The 15,586-nt window shown below is 37.8% G+C and overlaps 1 protein-coding gene across 1 annotated transcript; it reads right to left on the bottom strand.

The window, feature by feature from the left end:
* Window positions 1–8,507: 8,507 nt before the first annotated feature.
* On the bottom strand, window positions 8,508–14,675 carry LOC146761426 (uncharacterized; the record flags this gene model as incomplete). Its single annotated transcript, XM_085542518.1, has 3 exons — window positions 8,508–8,511; window positions 8,863–9,207; window positions 14,308–14,675. Coding segments are annotated over 3 exons (717 nt in total), but the record flags the coding sequence as incomplete, so codon positions are not given.
* Window positions 14,676–15,586: the final 911 nt, after the last annotated feature.

Genomic DNA, 15,586 nt, shown 5'->3' with positions numbered 1-15,586 from the left:
ATGCCTATAGTGTTATGCACAATGGATATCTTATTCTGAAATGGGGAACAGGACCATATTTACAGCCACAGACAGAAACACCTCCTTAAAACAAATAGAAACTACTACTAGTACTACTTATCCCGTTGAACGGTAACAAAAGAAAAACCACCACCACAGCATCAAAAAAAGTTTCATATGGCATCTATTGGCTAGCCTCCTAGGGTTTTTTTCCTTCTTTAATTAAAATTAAAATTAAAATTAAAATTAAAATTAAAATTAAAATTAAAATTAAAATTAAAATTAAAATTAAAGACAGCATTTAAAACAAAGAGTGTTTGTACTGTGTCATCATTGCATATGTAGAATATACTGTACTGTTGTGGGTATGTTCTTCAGTTCATTTTGTCTGTTAAGGAACCTTCATGATTATTTAAAAAATACTAAAGTAGTACCATATTTACCATATTTACTACACGCACTTACGTACAAAATGGGCATTCACAATCTATTAGCTACCTTCTCCCATAGCCTACAGCTACATTTGCCCACTAAATCCCAGGGGCTACTGTGTTTCTATTTCCCTTGAGAAAGTCACAATTACTGTCTGAAGCACTATGGAGAAGGCGTACAAAATATATATATAAATTAATTTTTTTAAAAAATCGGGAAAATCAAATGGTTTAGTCTTTGCTAACCCAACTCACTTGGTCAAAATGGATTAAGAAGCCAACTGCACGTGAAAATGAGGGGGGTAATAACTTCCAGCAGAAAGTGAAACCTGGCTCAGCCAATATGTAGAACTCATAAGTAAATGTGCACCCCATAAGCACATAAGCAAATGCACCCCAAGGTGTTTTCCCAACACAGATGAAACTAAATCAACAGTTATGTCTAGTGGGAAAGAATGCAATTAAAGGGAGAAGTTGGTAGATAGTAACCTATTGTCCCACACTGTTTTATGTTGCATTTAGAAGTCAACATGATATGATACAGCCCAGCATATACACATATGGAATGAAATGTGACATACAATAAACAAAGTATTTTAAATGAGACTTTTTATATCCCTTAAGAAATAGAAGAAACAGTCACATGCTGCTGGTTAGCTTGTAAAAGTAGACACAATGGCTGGTTTTTTAGGAAATTTCAATTCATGCCCATAAATCAAATAAAAACGTAAGTTATTCAGATGCTAGTTTGTGGGAAAATGTTCAATTGATTATTTATTTGATTTGTTGTACTAAAATGTATTCTTATAACTTGAGTTCTTACATTTCAGGACTGCAGAGAGGAGAGATGTTTCTTCAAGTCATTTTTCAGAATGATTTGGTATCAGTCCAGCACTCTGATGTCACTGGAACAGAAACAGGACTCTGTGTCTGGATTTATTAGTAGGGGGAAAGACTCTTTTTAGTTTTCTCTGTTTTATTGCATCTTTCTTGACATTAAAATCCAGTCCTCAGTACAGCTTATGCCAGATGTAAACTCTTTCTTTAAAATGGCATGCCAGTTACTGACACATAATCTCACATAAATCATCATAAACTATTAGATAAAATATACTGATAAAAATAGGCCCATTAAATGCTTTCTTCTCTATTTGATTTCTTCTTTTAAACAACCACATTAAAATTATGAAAGGTAATATAGTTATATATACCATATGTTTGCATAATAAAATGACAACACATAAACTTAACTCTCTTCATTACTGATTGTCAAATAAATTTTCTGATAAAGACAGACTCTTAGAAGCTCCTGTAGGCTTTGTTGCAAGATTACAAACTTTCCCTCCAGTATGTTTGCAAGATGAAGACTGATGTCACAGACCTCTCCTCAGAATAATTTCTCCTTTCCCTAAGCATCTTTTTTTATCTGCAAGCTGTAAAACTCCAATACAAACTTGTCAACTACATCCCTGAGTTCAACACTTCACAATATGCATCGTGTATTTCATTCTGTTGGCTGTTAATGTACATGATTTGAATCCACATCATAGTGTTGCAGTTGGCAAATATAGCCTTGCTATTTACACCTAATGGAAAACTCAGCTTTATTTCACGTCTACTGGACACAGATAAAATTCCCTTATCACTTAGTCTGCAAGCATTTTGACTCAGTGCTTACATATACAAGGGCTACCTGAAGGTAGTGTCTCCTATTTTATTACATTGGCACACAACTTCAGAGGTGGATGTTAGTGGTATGGGAGCAGAGTTTGAACCTTCCTAACAATATTATATTAATTTTTGTTGTTGTGCAACAGAAGGACCTGACAAAATACTGTCTGTTATGGAAGTGGGTATGAAGCACAGATATGTCATTGAATTCCTCCACACAGAAAAATGGCACCCACTAACATTCACTGACTCCTATTGAACACTGGTGGAGACCCAACTTAGGATGTGAGCACAGTGAGGTAGTTGAGGTGGCATGTGATGCCTTTCAGCAGTGACAACAGTGATGTGAAAGACAAGTCATGTTCCAGATGGCTGTGTGCAGCTCTCATGCCACAGAATAAAGGGAGTCTCAATAAGATCATCAGTGCACATAGAATGACGATGGTGATTCTGCTGAAAAATAGTGTTTTGTAACTAAGAATTTTCTCTACCGAATAGTGGTATTGTGCTCTTTGTGTCTGATGTGATTTCCATGGAAATAAACAGGATGTATTACTTTTAGAGCGACCTATATATTATGAGACTAAATGTGCTATTCAACCATGATAGGAAACACAAAACCTTATTTTCAAGTACTTATATACTTATGCCAATTCTTGTGATAAGTTTCAAATGCTTTCATATATAACAGGGGAAAAATAACTACTAACTAGGCCTCTCCAAAACATAGCTTGTTTATATTCATAAACCCATTATTTCAAGAATCCTTAATCTAAGCAACAAATATCCCCCTGTAAGTTGAAATCAGGAACATTATTTGAGATCTCGGACATTAGAGAGAGAAATATAACTCAGCTAGACAAAGCAAGTTGATAATTATAAGACAAAGCACATTTGATAATTATAATTAATTAATCATCCTGGCTTGCATCAGAAACGGTGTTGCCAGCAGGAACAGGGAAATGATTGGCCCCCTGTACTCAGCCCCTCACTGCAAGAAAGACATCGAGACCCTGGAACGTGTTCAAAGAAGGGCAACAAAGCTGGTGAGGGGTCTGGAGCACAGGCCTTATGAGCAGAGGCTCAGGGAGCTGAGATTGTTCAGTCTGGAGAAGAGGAGGCTCAGGGGAGACCTTATTGCTCTCTATAACTATCTGAAGGGAGGTTGTACTGAGCTGGGGGTCAGCCTCTTCTCTCGTGTAACTGATGATAGAAGTATAGGGGATGGCTTCAAGCTGCGCCAGGGGAGGTTCAGGCTGGACATTATCTGAAGGATGTGAAGAGAGTCCATCGCTCTGGTGAACTTTTACCACTGCTTAGATGATAAGTTTGAATATGCATGATAGACATAATGCTCCTATAGCTACTGGAGTGAAAGACATTGCAGGTAAATACAGGACAACAAAGACTGTCAGGAGATATGATAACCTTTAGTTTAATCAGATTAGAAGTATCTGGAAGCATCTGTATGAGTCACTGTTTCTCATTAGTTTCCTGAGTTCATATGAAACAATAAGACATTTGTATAGAAGAATACTTAAGAGAAAAACGGTGATTGCATTCCTTGTGTGCCATAAAGTTAAAAAAAACATAGAAATCCCAAGATTTCTCAGACAATTTTTTTACAATACATATGATGAAGGAATATTCAATTTAAGAAAAAGAAGGAAAGAATAAACCCAATATATGAAAAAGAAGTTGGCTTTTTACATATGGGCTAACAAAAGCTAAAATGGGATATGACTATTCTTCATAAAATATGAACCACTCAATAGAAGACATGGAAAAACAATGCTGGCACAGAAATAAATAGTATAAAACTGACCATTAATAAGTTAAAGCTGAAAATTAAGTCTATTTCTTGCACTCTCAGCGAAAGATTAAAGAAATTCATGAGAAGGAGTAGGATTTCTAACCAGGAAGGAAGGAAGGAAAGAAGAAAGGAAGGGAGAGACGGAGGGAGGAAGGGAGGGAAAAATTATTTATACTATCATTAAGAGCTGCAGGTTCAATACAGCAATTTCTAGGTTCTTTTTTTTTTTTTTACCATGTTTTTTCATGTATAATTTCTCCCCATACAATGTTTAGCTTTCTTTGGTCTGGTAAAAAAAAAAACAACAAAAAAAACCCCACAAAAATTGCAAAATCTTAATAAAAAAAATTCAGGAATTACACTGTCCTTTCCCTCTGTCAAGATGGTGTCCTACAGGGACTACTCAGAGTTTTCTGTCAAGGCAAAGGAAGATGAAAACCTGCAAGGAATGGTGTTCAATGTGTATAAATACACTGAGGAGCCTACACTGAGTCCTGCATCTCAGGACTGAATTATTCTTCTCTTACAAATCCCACATCACTTTTCACCCTTGGGTGTTCTTAACATTCTCAGACACATCATTTCAATGTGACTGTACAGTCCCTTGGTAAAAAGCATGTTTTACATTTTAGAGAATGCTATAAATCTTGGTTAACAAACACCTTCATCTATTCCCAATATTGTATGAAAATTGTTTACATTTTGGTCCTATAATGGTGCATTGTTTGAGGTATTAATGTCAACTAGGCATAAAGTAGACCCTATGGGATGTCATGGTTTCTCTTGTATTTTGCTGTTCTTTTATAAAATAGTGTAATGAAGGTGTTACATTACTGTATGTGTGAGGATTGACTCGATAACATGCTGAACGTGGAACAAAAATTCAAAGAAGCTAAAAGAAAAACATATTTTATTCATTTGACTAGAATTTACAGGTTTCTAAAAGTACATATCATCAGCAAAATTGCTCCTAGGTGACAGGAAAAATTTAATTACGTCAAACATTTCTTGAAGTCCTTTGGATTTATATGTCATGATTTCTCTTTTTTCTCTAACAAGATATGTAAGCAGGGCAATGAGACTAATATGAGACTCATAGTTAAATCCTTTTTTTCTTTCTTTTTTTTTTTCATTTTTGTTGTTGTTTTTGTTTCTGAAGTTCACTATGGGAGTTACTTGGCACCACCAATTAAAAACAAAACAAAACAGAGGGAACAAAAGAGGAGGGGACTTCTAAGTTTTGTTGTCTTCTTGAGAACAACATGGGAAGCAGCTGATAAAAAACAAACAAACAAACAAAAAAAAACCAACAAAACAAAACAAAACAAAAAACAAACCCAAGATTCATCCTACCTATACAGATTTTGTTAACCCGCCAATTAACCTGCCAGATTTTGATAACATATCAAAGATGCTCCAGGATCCCTGCTAGGATTCCAGAAAATCTAACAGAACCAATTCTGTGCATTGCCCTCTCTCCCTCTTCCTTCAGTTTTCAGAAGTATGTGTGCTTGCCTTGCTAAAGGGGGAAAGATATCTTGAGTAGCCAGTGAAGCAACAAAAGCATTTTTGGTGTAATGGCTCTTCAGGAAGATTACAAATCTCATCATTCCTAAAGAAGCATTACTTCAGAAAACAGAATGAATCTTCCTTTAAAATTCATTCTCTTAAAGCACGGTTATTTGTCACTCTCTCAAATGTGGTTAAAACATTTTTTCCAAAACTGTTTAACAACAAACACTGCTTTTTTCTTAAGCTTCAAAAGTATGTACCCCTGGCACATTCTCTAAAACCAATAAATACCAGCTGATCAGCCTAGAATCCTTTTAGGAAGTTTAAAACAGCTGTGCTGCACAATGAAGTAAGAAAAGCAGCAGGAATAGGCTTTGGCAAGCTTGTATTTGTTCATAATGAAACGAAGTAAAGGTCTGAATTATTTCAGTGCTGGTAACCTGCAAACTATAACTCCATGCTGTGTGTGTGTGCTCGTTATGTGAGTAAACATAATGCAAGAATGATCCCAGGAGAGAAATTAATTCAGTTTCCATAGAGACATTAAAAAAGTGGTGACTTTACCCAATTTAGTTGTAAAATAAGGGTTCAAATAATGTGCAAAATGAAGATTTCAGTTAGATCCTCCTGAACCCTTTGCAAAGTCAGTCAAGTGGAAATAAATTTATACCTGGTAGAAATTAAACTGTGCTTATTTAATTTAAGCTAACTCCAGGGGAAAACAAAACAAAACAAACAACTATTAATAGCTCTTTAAGAAATTGTACAAGAACTATTTCATAATCACAGAATCATAGAATGATTTGAGGTCATCCAGGTAGATGCTAAGCCCAAGTAGGTAACAAGCACTGTTGTTTGAATCAGCACTACATATGGGATTTGGTGTTTCAATAAACAGGTTGTAAACACACAGTGTGTGGAAATTTGCTGATCCAGACTAACTATGACAAAAGCATCATCTATTCTCACAGTGCAATATACTCTTCAGATTGAGTTATTTACATGTGAAAGAGTTACCATTTTTTAAAAAAAAATCTCCTTTTTTTTTTTTTTTTTTTTCCTTTCTTTTTCCTTCTAAAGACAACATTCCAGAACATATCAAGTGAAATGATACCAAGTGACTTAATGCCAAGCCTCAACATTAAAGAAACTCTACATCGATATTCCCATGTATGTCTCTTTACATTTTCTGGTCTCTTCCCCAAATAATTCCTACTCATACTGAGGTTCTAGGTGAAATGTCCATAGAAAACAACAACGTCTATGAGTATACCTCAACCTGTGCCCAGAACTATTTATCTGAAACAGTCATAGAAGTCATGAAAGGGCTTCTCAAAAATTAATATTCTGTTAAGCATGCCCTTCTCTGTTCCTCCTCGTGGTTAACAGACATTTTATGTATAATTCAATTTTGGAGACCAGGAATACTTAAAATTTTCTTCCTTGTGCTCCCCCACATATACCTTGTAACTATTAAGGGCTCAAGGACTGGTTCCCCACGGACCAGTTCAAGAGGACATGTAGCTAGAAATCAATGGGAGAAGAATCAGAGGAGATGAGGCAGAACATGCAAAGAAAGAAGCAAACTTGGAGATGGAGCGGAGTAAGAAATATTCACCAGAAAACACAAAGGTTGAAAGCAGATGAATCTTGTAGTTATGTGGAGCCTTTAAGGGTATATCTCAGCAGAATAGTCTTCATACCCAGGAGCTCCTTACTTTTTCTGCAGCTGGAGACATCTAGTCACAGCTTTGTACTTTGTTTCTCACCCAGACAATTCATTCTAGTTATAATCCTTGATTTCACATCCAGGAGCTCTGCAACAACACTTCTTCTCAAGCTTCATATTTCAGTCCTTTAGTCCAGAGAACAAAAAGTCTTCTCATACACTTCCTCCTGTATAAGGATGGCTACTGCCATGGGTTGATTCTTTTGACAAAACAAGAGAATCAGAAGATTTCCTATTAGAAACAAGTAAATGGTCATAGCACAATTACCAGTTTCTATTTGGAAGAAAAAAATGCTTGAAATTTCTAGAATAGTCAGCATATATAAACACCTCTTGAAAAGCAGCTGTCTCAGTACTTAACGGATGTTGATCCCAATGTAGTATTTCTGGTACACAGATTTAGGAATCCAGAAGTTTAGCTAGGGAAATAATTAACTGTAGCTACCAGATATAGGTAATACTAAATTCCTCATAGTTTCTGGTCTAGGAGACACAGAGAAGTAGATAGAAGCAAAGAGATGAATTTGTCTATAAACACTGTATGCATTTCCAGACCGATGCCTGGGAAATGCTTTCATGTATTTTTAGGGTTGGGCAGAGATTTTGGCAGCTCCATAATACTGTAGGTCTGATCTTTGTTGCAAAAATCTTCAGAAAGCAACTGGGAGAAAGAAAGAGCTAGGGAATTACATGTTTATCAGAGACAGTAGAAATCAAGAGTAATAGAGATATGCAAGGTTACAGAAAATATCCAACATAAAACATTACAAAAAATCATCTCTGCTTATGAAATGTCATTACTTTGTTGTATTTTCTTGCCCACTGGAATACAAGTTGCAAGTTCAGAGACTTTGTATTTTCATTTTTCAAACTTATGTGAATATATATTATCAGTAATTTCCAAAGGATGAAATTGCCAGGACAATTTAAGGGTCTCTAAAGAACCTATCACATTGCTTTGGTTTCTGCCTTTGCAAAGCACTAGCAGAGTATCAAGTACAGATGACAGCTGCTTAATTTACAATAGAATTTCTCAGAAAATAATCATGAAAATGCTGAACAATTAACTATATTTCTGCCTCGTAAGGAGGTTTTTGTTTTGTTTTTTTTTCAATTTGTAAGTTATCTAACTATTCAAGCTGGAAACAATTCAGAAAGTAAAGGTCTATCTTCTAGACAGTTTGCTGCAGCAAAATTTCCAAGAATCATGTTTTCTGTCAAAGTATTCAAATGTCCTCCATCAACTTCTCTGAATAAAGAATAAATAAATCAGGATTTTCAGTTATTCTATATTCTTGAAAGGAAAGGAAGACCATACTTTCTGTATTAATAATTCTTACTGATAGATGGCTTACCTGTAACAGACATAGAAAGTGTTAGTACCAAGTATTATATCCAATAATATTTATAGCATTTTAAGTTGCATTGAAGCTTACCTATTTTATACATTTGGAATGGTTTTTTATCTTTTCTTTTTCACAGAATCACAGAATGACCCGGGTTGGAAGGGACCTCAAGGATCATGTAGTTCCAACCCCCCTGCCTAGCAGGGCCACCACATACACCATTACTAGATCAGGTTGCCCAGGGCCCTGTCCAACCTGGTCTTGAACACCTCCAAGGACGGGGCATCCACAACCTCCCTGGGCAGCCTATTCCAGGACCTAACCACTCTCCTAGTGAAGAACTTCCCCCTAACATCCAACCTAAATCTTCCTTCTTTTAACTTAAAACTATTTCCCCTAGTCCTGCTATTGTCAGCCCTTTCAAAGAGTTTACTCCCCTCCTGGGAGTAAGTTCCCTTCAGGTATTGAAAGGCTGCAATGAGGTCACCCCGCAACCTTCTCTTCTCTAGGCTGAACAAACCCAACTCCCTCAGCCTGTCCTCATAGGGGAGGTGCTCCAGCCCCCTGATCATTTTCGTGGCCCTCCTCTGGACCCTTTTCAAAATCTCCATGTCTTTTTTGTACTGAGGGCTCCACACCTGGACACAGTACTCCAGATGGGGTCTCACAAGAGCAGAGTAGAGAGGGACAATCACCTCCCTATCCCTGCTGACCACCCCTCTCCTGATGAAGCCCAGGATCCCATTTGCTTTCCGGGCTGCCAGAGGGCACTGCTGGCTCATGTTGAGTTTTTCATCCATCAGGACCCCCAGGTCTTTCTCTGCCGAGCTGCTCTCAAGGACCACTCTTCCCAGCCTGTACAGGTGATTTTTCCTTGCCCTATTTCTAAATTTCTACAGTCAGTAGTATGTATGACTAGTAGTGTCTGAATTCTAATAATAGTAAACTTGCACCTATAAGATATTTGTGATTGTGGTTCCCTGGCGTGCAGTACAGGGTTGGTACTGAGTGAACTTAGCATAACATAAACAAACAAACAAAAGAAGATATTGTATAATCTCCTTCTCCTCCCAGCATATCTGTGTTTTTCATAGAAGAAACATTTAAGCATGTATATTTTATAAAGAATAGGAATGAAACCTTGTTTGATAGGACTCGTTCTAAATGGCTAAAATAGCCCTTGAATACATAGGGTTGAGACATTTGAATCTTGGAGCTGTTAATGGACTTTTTTCTCCCTTTGCAAAGTTACTGTAGAATGCTATGTCGAAAAAATTAATGTTGGAGAATACAAGATTCTCGAACATTTCCCACACAGGTAGAGCCATGACGAGTCCTATGACACTGAGGAACAGAGAACAGCTTCGGAATGCTGCAGGTAAGGACTAGGACCAACCAGAATCATCTTCTCATCTTCTCCTCTTCTTCTTTTATGTACATATGTTTCTTCCCTTTTCTAGGCAAGGAGATCATCAAGAATGCTCCCTGTAGCAGTAGTCAGGATAAGCAAGGCATGCCTCAACATCATTTTATTGCTATATATTTGTGCTTCAAGTGCTTTCTGATATTTGGGGTTCTAGCCCCATATTAGTTGTGTTCTGCACCCTTCCCATGCAGCTGAGTTTAACAGAGTAGTTAATGAAATCAGTGACAAAACTGAGTCAGATTCAGAAGTGCCTCAGTTTTACTACAAATGCAACACTGAGCACACTCTGAATTTACATTTGAAACTAAGAACCAAGTATCTTCGAAGCTAGCTGTCAGTGTAAGAGAGCAGTGGAAGGTGACTCACTACATCTGAAGAGTAAAGATAAAATCTATATAACAAGTTACACCCTGAATATCTCTTTTCTTTCTCTTTACCTCTCTCCAGGGAATAGAGAGAGAGAGACCAAAAGAGGTAGTACCCAGTACATAGAGGGTGCAGTTACAGCACAGTAAAACTTACTCTAGCACTATATACTTGCCTCTACCTAGGAGACTGATGGGAAAAAAATTCATTCATTAACCAAAACTACATCTGAGTAGGCAGTTCTGTACTGAGTTGCTCCTTTCTTACTCTATTTTATTCTGTATGAAACAGCAGTTCATGTGAATATCTTGTGCCATCGCTGCTCTCATTTCCTTTCACAAAGACATGTCTAAACTGTAAAGAACTTATTGAAATTGCCCTGAAAGTAAGAAATAAATTATTTTAATAGAAATTCATTGCTATTTTTGGTAGGCTCATGTATTTTAGTTATTTATTAGGTGTGTGTCGTTGTTTTCTGCCTCGTGGCCTTTGTGTCATCCAAAGTTATTCTATTGTTGTTTAGCCACATTAACAATTCTCAAACTTATGTCTTGATTGCAGGTCCCTATTGTTCATCAAGACTCTGTATTATACATTCTTCAACAGAAAAAACATGCACAGTCAAACCTCTTGTGGGAACAAAATGTGTGTCTTAATTTCAACTGAAACAATGAATAACCAATTGTTCTTTAAACTGTAATTATTAGGCCTGAACAAGCATCCACTGAAGCCACCTACATTGTCGGTATCCTGGTGAGACAACTTGGAAAGCAAATGGTTAGTGGTGTATAACAATATGCTAAAATGCCCAAAGGAATTAGGACGCTTCCTTAGTTTTGCCTGTAAACCTTTCTTATTGGCTTGTCCTTTCTTGTGCATGCCACTCATAATTAACTACAGCAAAAGGGAGCCCAGCAAGAAAAAGCAACTTATCTGAAAGCTTCTATTCTTTTCCCAAAAAGAAAGGCTTTTTTTTTTTTTTTTTTTTTTTTTTTTTTTTGTATTTTCAGTTGGCCAGCATTTCCTTTTTGTTTGCAGAATAATGATATGATTATCTTAAATAATAGAGGAGCTTCTAGGGAAGCTCAAGGATGCCGCAAATGTACAGTCATCATTCTTCTAACAGGCTCAAATCTCCTGAAGATTCACTGCTCTTTCTGCCAAGAAGTAAGAAGTTTGTTTATTCACAGTATTAATTACTGGACATTTCAGTAGCTGTCTCCAGTGAATTAAAAGCTTAATTAGGAGCTTCAAATCTTTTTGGCAACAAAATAGCCAGTGAGTAGTACCATCCATATAATGCCATCTACACTCGTATCCTGCGTTCCTTTATCTTTAGAAAAGTATTTTTTTCCTTCAGCTGTTGGAGACAAGCTTTTCCTTCTGGTTTTCCTGAGGAAAATATTTGGAGTTGGGAACACTGCTAAACTTGTCCAGCTTCTCCATTTGGCAGAGCATTTTGCTGAGGCAGATACTGTCTAAAAGAATCCCATATATAACAGGCAAAATGTATTAAAAGAATTAAAAGACCATGTAAGTAACAGCTGTGCAGGCAAAAAGCTTTCCCACAGGCACAGTGAGTCTTCAAAGCAAGGAAAAGCAAAGTACTGTGCACAACTGAGTTCCTGGGTAAGCTTTCAGAAACAGTCCAAACCAAGAGGCCTGGCACTGGCCCAAGGAGGCATCCATTGTCTGTAAACAAATGCTATGTTTATGATGAAGATTTGAAATTACAGGAATCTGTATTATTCCTAGTTATGTTTTGCTTTTTAAATGTTAATGTCAAGTTGACTTTAAAAAAAGGACAAGCACGCCTATAAGCACAAACATACAAAGACTACATCACATTCTTCTAAACAGCACCTTTGTTGGAGTGTCTAAATGTTTGCTCTGGACTCTTTCGTCAGTGCCTTTTCCTCAGTGCCAAATGTCAAAGACACAACAGGGCTGAAGAAAAGTCTACTGAAGTCAGTAGAAGTCCTTCCAGTAACTTCAGTGAGCACTGGATCCAGCTGTTATCTTGCAGGTCTTTGCCAACTTGAATACTGAAATGTGATTTTTTCAGACTAAAAGAAAAAGCCTGGAAAACTATTATTGCAAGTGAAAAATTATTGTTTAAAGTATACCACCTCTGTGACTAGATTAGTGCCTTTCCTTCCTCTTGTCCTAGAATGTATGTGCTTGCCAAATATGCAAAAATACATTTTCAAAGTTATTTTGATATTAAATCAAAGGTGTTTGTAAATCCACATGCAGTTCCACCTCTTGTGCCCTGAAGTCAGCCTATCAAGGTCATTCAAACTGAACGTCAAGTTATACTCTCTGGTTTAAGACCTCCTTCTGCTAATTTTTAGAAATTCAGAGTAATTGTTTTGGCCAAGGTTATAAAAGAATGAAAACAAACTTCATGCAGTGGGAAGATGACAAACACTTCTGGACTCTCACATAATTGACAGTGAGCACTGTTAAAGTTTATCTATTTCAGAGAAGAAAAATCTCCTTTTTATCTTTAGGTCTGCAAAATGATCTGCATTATCTTGATTTTCTCCTCAATGAATCATTCAAGTGTTTTACAACAGGTCATTAAAGGTAAAGGAAAACTGTTCAGTGAATTGTTTCTATGTACTAAATGTTTGTTTTGCATAAATAACATTCCCACATAAAGGATGTTTGGAGTCACTGTTTAGTATAAGGAAAACAACATTGGACTTTAAAAATGCCAAGACCCACAGCATAGATAAGTGAAAATTGCAGTGGTTAGCAGCGTATTAAATGCAGTAGCTATATTTGGCAAAGCTAGAGCTCACAGCAGCTAAACAATGTTCAAAAGCAAGAAGATTTTTTTCCATGTCAAAGTTCTGTTTCCTTGTAAAACTTAAAAAGTGTTTTTTAAAGGGTACTTGCCCTCTGTTTCCTACTAACCACCAACCAGCTGTCAGATAGTTTCAGCTTATCTGCTGATCCAGGCAGCAAAGTAGCAATTATGTAGAATTCTTGAAGAAATAAATGAAGGGAATGAGTGAATTATTCTAAGCGAGTTCCCAATCAGTGGATATCCAGGCTACACCACAGTAGCAGACCTCACTACTGAGTCAACTTTCCATCCTACAGTGGGTTAAAAATTCACTGTTACTGTCTCATTCATTAAAGTGTTATTTCTTTCTGGGAGGATAATATAGTGGCCTGAAATCAGCATTAAATAGACATGTTCTTTTTTTTTCTCCACATACACACAGATTGTTGCCTTTGTTGCCCTCCTAGAAAAGCATGTATGTTACAGACGTCTCCATTCCATCCCTTCTATCTGGGCTAGCGATAATGTACAAGAAAAGATCCTGAAAAAAGGAAATTTCATTTCTGTCCATCATTGTGGGACTCTCTAGCGTCTGCATGTGCTCCCTCAGTCTACTGGACTCAGGAACTGCCCTGAATTACATTTAGTTGTTAGAATCATGGAGTCAAAGAATTATAGAATGCTTATAGTTGGAAGTCACTTCTGAAGGCCATTTAGTTCAGCTCCTTTGCAGTGAAGAGGGACATCCACAGCTAGATCAGGTCACAGAAGACCTTATCCAGGACTTGCCTTGGAAGTCTCCAGGGACAAGGCCACCAGTCACATCACTGAGCTGTCTGTTCCAGTGCCTCACCACACTTTGAAATATTATCTAACCTAAATCTACCCTCTTCGAGCTTGAAAAAATTTCCCTTTGTTCTATCACCACAGACCCTGCTAAAAAGCATCTCCTTCTTTCCTCTAGCTCCCTTTTAGATACTGAAATGCTGCTATCAGGCTTCCTCAGATCATTCTCTTCTCCAGGCTGAATATCACCAGCTCTCCCAGCCTGTTCTCATAGGAGAGGTGTTCCATCCCTTAGGTTATTTTTCCAGCTCTCTTCTGGGTGCACACCAACAGGTCTGTGTCTCTTCTGTACTGAGAACTCCACATCTGGATGCAGTACTCCAGGTGAGGCCTCACCAGCACAGAGCAGAGGGGCAGGATCTCCTCCCTTCACCTGCTGGCAATGCTTCTTCTGATGCAGCCCAGGATACAGTTGGCTTTCTGGGCTGTGAGGGCACACTTCTGGTTCATGTCCAGCTTTCCATACACCACTACCCCAAGGTCTTTTTCAGCAGGGCTGCACTCAACCCTTTCATTCCCCATCTTGTATTGGTGGTGGGAGTTGCCTTCACCCAGGAGCAAGATCTTGCATTTGGATTTGTTGGGCCTCATGAGATTCACCTGGGCCCACTGCTCAAGCTTGTCTGGGTCCCTCTGGATGGCATCCCATCTCTCTGGTGTGTTGACAGCACCCCACAGCTTAGTGTCATCAGCAAACTTTCTGAGGGTGCACTTGACCTCACTGTCATTGTCACTGATGAAGATATTAGATGAAGATATTAAGGAGTATCAGTCCCAAGAATGGCACCCATGCAACACCACCCATCATTGAGATAGACATTGAGCCATTGACCACCACTCTCTGGACTCAATCCTGCAGCTAGTTCTTCATCCACAGAATAGTGCACCCATCAAATCTGCATCTTTCCAATTTGGAGATGTTGTGGGATACAAAGTGTCAAAAGTCTTACTGAAGTACATATACATGACAACAGCTGCTCTTCCCTTGTCCATTGATGCAGTGACACCATCACTGACTGCCACTAGCTTGGTCAAGCAGGATTTGCCCTTGGTAAAGCCTTGCTTGTTTTCTCATATCACCTCTCTGTCTTCCATGTGCCTTAGCGTAGCTTCCAGGAGGATCTGTTCCATGATTTCTCACATCACAGAAGTGAGAATTACAGGTTGGTATTTCCCATGGTTACCTTTTTTACTCCTTTTAAAAATGGGCATGATATTACGTTTTTCCAGTCACCAGGAACTTCACCTGATTGCCAAGATTTTCAAATATCATAGGGAGTGGTTTGGCAAGGAGTCTAGGATGCATCTCATTGGGACCCACAGACTTGTGGATGTTTGGGTTCCTCAGGTGGTCACGAACCTGGTCTTAGCTTAAACTCCCAAATCTTCCTATTCACTTTGTGTTTATTTCCCCTCAAAGTATTTTGTTAGATTTATTTTCTGTTGTTTGATACATCAGAGCTTTTTAGTCTGACAGTTACTCAGACTTTCTCACCTTCCTAGACCCACACTGAGTTCAGGCAACTACTTAGACCCAGTGCTTTAGTGTATTCACACAGCAAAGCACAACAAAGAAACATCTCCATTGGCACTTCAAAGGTGTCAAAAGTTTCCTGAGTCACCAGTGAGAATGAGAAAATGCTGTCGCATGG

Source organism: Coturnix japonica, chromosome 3 (assembly GCF_054131305.1).
Source record: "Coturnix japonica strain WE chromosome 3, WE-NBRP24, whole genome shotgun sequence".
NCBI lineage: Eukaryota > Metazoa > Chordata > Aves > Galliformes > Phasianidae > Coturnix > Coturnix japonica.
This window is presented reverse-complemented; position numbering and strand designations above follow the sequence as displayed.